Source organism: Schistocerca cancellata, chromosome 11, assembly GCF_023864275.1.
Source record: "Schistocerca cancellata isolate TAMUIC-IGC-003103 chromosome 11, iqSchCanc2.1, whole genome shotgun sequence".
NCBI lineage: Eukaryota > Metazoa > Arthropoda > Insecta > Orthoptera > Acrididae > Schistocerca > Schistocerca cancellata.
The window spans coordinates 80,572,816-80,579,911 of NC_064636.1; the positions used below are offsets into that span (position 1 = coordinate 80,572,816).

At 37.9% G+C, this 7,096-nt stretch overlaps 1 protein-coding gene across 1 annotated transcript in view; it reads right to left on the reverse strand.

Annotated features, from left to right (window-relative positions):
- The window catches only part of LOC126108230 (zinc finger protein 664-like), a 176,632-nt gene extending 169,867 nt beyond the window's left edge, over nucleotides 1–6,765 (reverse strand). Inside the window, exon 1 of the mRNA XM_049913461.1 lies at nucleotides 6,538–6,765. Within this exon, the coding sequence (XP_049769418.1) occupies nucleotides 6,538–6,582 (45 nt within the window). The 5' untranslated portion in view covers nucleotides 6,583–6,765. The remainder of the gene's footprint in view (nucleotides 1–6,537) is intronic.
- Nucleotides 6,766–7,096: the final 331 nt, after the last annotated feature.

Here is a 7,096-nt window from a genome sequence, read left to right on the forward strand (position 1 = left end):
ACAGAGATGGGCAGCACAAATGGTCACAGGTTTGTTTGATCCCAGGGAGAATGTCACTAAGATACTGAAGGAACTTAACTAGAAGACTCTAGAAGACAGATCTAAACTATCACAAGAAAGTCTATTAACAATGTTTCAAGAACCAGCTATAACTATGATGCTAGGAATATACTACAACCCTCCATGCATGCACTGACATATGGATAGTGAGGACAAGATTAGAATAATTACAGCACACACAGAGGCATTCAATTATTTTTCCTGCGCTTCATATGTGAATGGAACAGGAAGATACCCCAATAATAGGTACAATGGGATGTATCCTCTGCCATGCACTTCATGGGTGGTTCTCAGAGTACAAATGTAGATGTAAATGTGGAACCAATTTATGGTGGAAAAAAATACTTCCAATTTTGGCCACCAGGTGCAAATCTGGCACTGCACACTGTTTGTATGACTGTATGAAAACCACACTGTCATTTGACAAGCCACAACCTGAGTGAACAGGATGGTCAAGCACTCCAGTTTGGTTGTAGTTACATTTTCCCTATATGGCTTTTCTTCGTCTGCTGCTTTGAAACCTTTTCAATCCCCAACACCACAGTAATTGACGTATCTTTCCTTCTTCAACTGTCTACATTCTTGGAACATGGCCATGCCCACCTTGTTTTGTTTAAATGAATCAGTAAACCAAAATAAGACAATAATATACATGTATTATATAAGATTGGAAAGGGGAAATTCTGTAGATTAAGATTAGTGCATAAATAAATAAATAATTGAAAATTCCAAAATTTCAACTCATATGGAGACCCTTAAGTATGGTCATGCACAGTAGCCCAAAAACAAAATTCCCCGGTGCTTGGCAGCACGAACTAAACACAATGACCACGTTAAAGGTAAATTAAGTAAAGAGCACGATGTGGTACATGTCCTGAAGTAATGTACCAACATGGACACTGTTAACAGTGCTTGTTATATTGGTCTTTATCCTGAAAACTTGTCTGATAAAGCTCCCTGTACTACTGTAGCTTGTGCCAGCATCTCCACCTCTGCATAACTATGGCAGCCTACATCCATTTGAAAAGTGCTTACTGTAGTCAATCCTGTCTCCTTCAACAGTTTATGACTCCCCCCCGCCAAATTGATTCCTTGATTGATGCCTCAGGATTTGACCTCTATCAGCTGATCCTCGTTTTTGCCATGTTGTGCAACAACTCCTTTTTTTTCTACAATTTCATTCAGTATCACCTCATTAATTATTTAATCAACCCATGTGATGATGAGGTCTTCTATAATACCATGTTTGAAAACTGTCCATGTTTCACTCCCGATCCCAGCCGTCGGCTTTGACCTGCGACGTAAGGCTGTTGTGGTGTGTGACATCACGACGGCGCAGAATTTAGTTTGTGAGAGTGGCATGTTTGTAGGTGTTGTTTTGATGCAATCGGTGGTGCTCTCTGGTGGTGTGTTAGGTGATGTTTTTGGTTTAGTTTGCGAGTGTGGCGTCGTGTGTGAATTTTGGTAAATTGCTTTTTTTATGTCTTTGGTAGGTATGGATATGACTGACAGGGTCAACAGTTCTCAGTTGTCTGCGATGATGAGAGACAGTGTGTTGTTTCTAATAAAATTTCTTCAACTATTCGGATTTTTGGATGAAGTCGTGAAGTGTTCAGTATGTCGTGAAGAAATGAGGCTACTTAAAGTTCCACCGTCTCGGACCGTGGACGGCTGTATGTGGAGATGACGTAAGTATAACAGGTAAAGAGAAGTGTTCGATCCCAATGTGTGGCTGTGAATGTTGGTATTGGTATCAGGAGATGTTTTTGAGCTATATAGGTCAAGGGGAGTGTTAGGTCCTAATTTATGGGATTGGGAGCTGCTGTTGAGCTATATAGGTCAAGGGAAGTGTCCGATTCCAGATGATATTGTGTTTAGTGGCATTTGGGGAGTTTTGTGATGTCAGTTTTGTGTCGTTTTGTATGGGTGTGGGTATCTAAATTTGTTTATATTTAGTTTGTCCCCACCCAAAAAACCCCTATTTCCCGCGCTTGTCCCGTTAGTGTCATTAGGCTTTTTGTGGAACGTGTGTGTGTGTGTGTGTTTTTCGATGTATTTTTGTCCTCATAATGTGTACGTAATGACTTTATATGCGCCATATTGGAATCGTGGTTTATGGTCGTTTCCGCTATATTTGTGACGTCATGGGTCAAAGCAGGCGGGTGAGATCAGACGCTTCCATATTTCCCCAGTACAAGGCTAAGGTCCATACAAATACCTTCAGGAAAGATTTCCTAACGCTTATACTTACACCTGCTGACAACAAATTCCTCTTTTTCAGAAATGCTTCGAGAGATAGAGCAATTTTCATATTCCATCTATTTTGGCTACTATCAGTGATTTGACCTTACCCTTGTTTTATTTTTGTTGGTGTTCATATTATAACCTTTTTTCAAGACTCAACCCATTTCACTCAACCACTCCCTGCTGTCTCTTACAGAATTACAGTGACATTGGCAAACCTCCAAGTTTTTATTTCTCCTTCCTGAAATTTAATTCACTCTCTGGTCAAGAGTGTTTACTATGTTTATATTCCAAGGGGATGCGTCTGATGTCAACAACTACTGCCCAATCTCTCTTCTGACTGCCTTATCCAAAATTCTTGAAAAAGTAATGTATTGAAGAGTAGCTTCACACCTTTGTAAAAATAAAGTTTTAACAAAATGTCAGTTTGGTTTCCAGAAGGGTTTTTCAACGGAAAATGCTATATACACTTTCACTAATGAAATATTAAATGCTCTGAGTAACCAGAAGTCACCCATTGGGATTTTTTGTGATTTATCAAAGTCTTTTGATTCTGTAAATCATGGAATACTTCAAGATAAGCTGAAGTATTGTGGTATGAATGGGAGAGTGCTCATACCTAACTGGAAGAGTGCAGAAAGTTGAAATAAACAGTTCACATAATATGCAAAAAACTGATGATTTCTCAGACTGGGGAACAATCAAGAATGGGGTGTTGCAAGGTTCGGTTGGGTCCTCTGCTATTCTTAATATATATTAATGACTTGCCATTCTGTATTCACGAAGATGCAAAGCTGGTACTTTTTGCCGATGATACAAGTATAAATATTACACCCGACAGACAAGAATTAACTGGTGAAATTGTAAACGATGTTTTTCAGAAAATCATTAAGTGGTTCTCTGCAAATGGGCTCTCATTAAACTTTGACAGAACTCAGTATATACAGTTCCACACAGTAAATGGAATGACCCCATTAATAAATATAGACTTCGATCAGAAATCGGTAGCTAAGGTAGAATATTCAAAATTTCTAGGTGTATGCATTGATGAGGGGTTGAACTGGAAAAAACACACTGAGGATCTGCTGAAACTTTTGAGTTCAGCTACTTATTCTATTAGGGTCATTGCAAATTTTGGTGATATACAGCTGAGTAAATTAGCTTACCAAGCCTATTTTCATTCTCTGCTTTCCTATGGCATCATATTCGTGGGTAACTCATCATTGACTAAAAGAGTGTTCATTGCACAAAAGCGTGTAATCAGAATAATTGCTGGAGCTCATCCAAGATCATCCCATAGACACTTATTTAAAGAGCTAGGGATCTTCACTGTAGCCTCACAATATATACATATTCACTTATGAAATTTGTTATTAACAATCCGAACGAGTTCAAAAGTAATAGCAGTGTACATGGCTACAACACTAGAAGAAAGGATGATCTTCACTCCTCAAGGTTAAATCTAACTTTGGCTCAGAAGGGGGTAAATTATGCTGCCACAAAAGTCTTTGGTCACTTACCTAATAGCATCAAAAGTCTGACAGATAGCCATATAGCATTTACAAGGAAATTAAAAGAATTTCTTAATGGCAACTCCTGCATATGAAAATTGAGTGTCATGTAAAATTTTGTGTAATGTAATATCTTGTATGGACACCTTTTATTAACCTGACACATTCCAAATCATTACGAAGTGTCGTATTCATGATCTATGGAACAAGTACTAATCTAATCTAATCACACTTACGCTAAAAGTCTGGGGAAACTCTCCAGCAGCATGCAGTACATTTAAAGTATAAAAAAGGCCCTTACAATAATTGGAGCGAAATAATGGATTCATAACCTGCTGTCTCAGCAGTTAAATACTTCCACTACCATGCATTTAAATGAAACTATTTTGTTTTTTAAAAAAAATGTAGCAGTCAGCCACAGAAATCTGCAGAAGAACGACAACGCAAGACTCGACAAAAAACTTGAGTACAAATATCGTAATGTGCCCGGAAGTTCCATTCCACATAGGGCTACAGTACACTTACGGTGTATCTGTCTCTTCTGTTGCATGCTGATGTTGGCAATTTGTTTCTGTTGGTTATCCGCAATTGGGTGAGAGCACAAAGTAGCTAAGAAGACCCACTAGATCTAATGTTTTCTTCTGGCAGAATATGCAAATTGATTTGTTTTTGTTGTGGAGAGCTGGAAGAAATGTAGATAACCTGTCAGACTGAGGCTTATGTTAGGCTGGACTGTAACAATTTCATTGTGGCTTAGAAGAAAACTACTTGTACTGACAGACTAATCTGTAGTGAAGCCCAAGGCCGAAATTAGGTTGGAATACGATAATTTTGCTGTGAGTTGTTGAAGCTAATAAATCTTAACACAAAAATATGATTGCTGTAATTGATTGATGTGTAGTACAGCCCGAGATATGCATACATTATTGCAACAACCTACTTGTACGTCTGATTTCTGATTTCGCCAAAAATTCGACATGTGATAAAAGTCTAACCTAATGGAACAAAAATCAGCTAATCAGGAAACTAAAAATGAACATTGGTACTGGATCCTCTAACCCCCACCTTGATATCTTGGTTGTTGTGACAGACTATTCTGTAGTGCAGCCCGAGTTCTAGGTTAGCTTGAGAAGTGACAATTTGGTTAAGAGTTGGCAAGCCAAAGAATGTGAGCCAAATAAAGGCTGTGGTAAACAACTGACTGGTAGCACAGCCTAATGTTTATGTCGACTACATATTGAAAAGTGCAAGGAGGCCAATATGCATCTTTTATCCTGATTTGCTGCCGACAGCCAACACATGATCCTTCATGTTTGCTTCCCATCATTCATCACGTTTTGCCAGCTTCCAATGACATTGTCACATTCCAGTGAAAAATAGGCCTCAGGCTTTGCTACAGGTCAGTCTGCAAGCACCTTTAGATTTTCCTATTCACTTTAGTTAGCATCCAATTGGTTGCAACTGACAGAAACAAACTGCCAACAGCTGGAAGTAGCGGATGAGCATGGTACACTGTAACTGCACTTCTGCTCCACATCAGTTCAAAGTTTTTCATACACTCCCTGGGAAAATAAAAGCTATTGCCCCCATGTAGTCCTTAAACATCTTTACAGTTTTATCTACATTGTTGTTGTTTTTATTCAGTGAGTGAATACATGGACATTTGTCTATAAGTGGCATGTCACACATTTATTTGCTTATTACATGTTCCAACTATCTAAGTTTATATCATACATTTAAATTATTTATATGCATCATAATCTGTGAATGCACTATCATGTGTTGTTTACATCTTTGTATGTCAAGACAGCTATTGTGGGCTTCGGTAATTTTTATATTTAATGGCCACTGATAATTTTAGCACAAAATACGTTCAAAAGTTTTGATGTTTATCTTCATTTATTTGCTGTTCAAGCTAAAAGATCCTATTTGCTACACATACCCAAATTTTCTATTGTTACAAGTGCCTTATAATCATGAAAAAATAAATAAACCGCATGTATATTAAATATTTTGTGTGGTGAGTCCCGCATTTTAACTCCGTACAATCGAAAAGAAAACACCAATATCTGATAGAATTACCTATTATTTTTACTTTATTGTATTAACCGGCACGGGGCACATATATTCAACGACATACAAAATCTGCCCGGACAAGCACAGGAAACACCAATCAGACCCTACAATGTCGCGTTTGTTGACGAAAATAGCTAGTGGTCTGCTTTTCGAAATTTAATCGTACATCTGTAAAATTAAATTAAGTTTAGACATTAACCGTTATCAACATGAACTTCAATATTCAAATGGGGTAAGGACACGAGAGTTTCTGCAACAACTTAAATAATTCAAATGCAATCGTCTTTAAATTCCTACGAATCAAGTATTATAACACATATTAAAGTCATTTTTTCCTAAACTATTCAGAGTAATAAAAATGCCTACATTTTTTAATCTACACCCTCATATTCTGGAGAATTTACGTGTCATAAACTGCCGGGATCTGTTTTCACGTGTTAGAAACGTAAAATGGAAATTTCAAAACTGTTCAGTCATTATTAACATTGTTCGCCTATCTTCTCGATCCAGTATTTCACCGACAACGCGGAGCAAAGAAGGGGCTATGCTATTATAGGGGCGGATTACTGTTAATGATTCACTGCATAAAATGCGAAGACCTGCTCAGTAATTTCAAATAAAGCATGCACAGAAAATACGTTATTACCTGCGATGAACTCGTAATTGTACTGTCTGTAGGATATTCGTACATGATAGTAACACAACCAATTTTGCCGAAATTGTAATTTGCACACTGCAAACAATTCAGCCGCTATCCGCCATATTTAAACTTCCGAGTATAACTCGTAACGAAATAGCCCAGCTAATACGATTCTTTTAATTTCGAAAATCGCGCGATGTCAATGGAAACACGAGCGTCATTTTTGAGCATGATTTAATATACCGCGCCATAGCTGTACTTGAAACAGTAGTAACATGATGAATGCTTGATCGACCATTAACCGGCATTAATGCAGTACGCCTTAATGATCGATAGCTCATCCATGTCTGCACACGAAATTAACAATTTCATACACACACCTATAACGAACATTTTCGTGAGGTTTCTAAACATATACAAGAAAGGCGCCAAACAGGCAGTGGAATCGTATACGAAAGTTCCGCTTGATATATTTGACATATCAGCGATTATTATCTCATCTGTTCGCGTAATTCAACGCGCGCATGCGCGGATAGTAACTGATGGCATTGCCTGATTGTACATC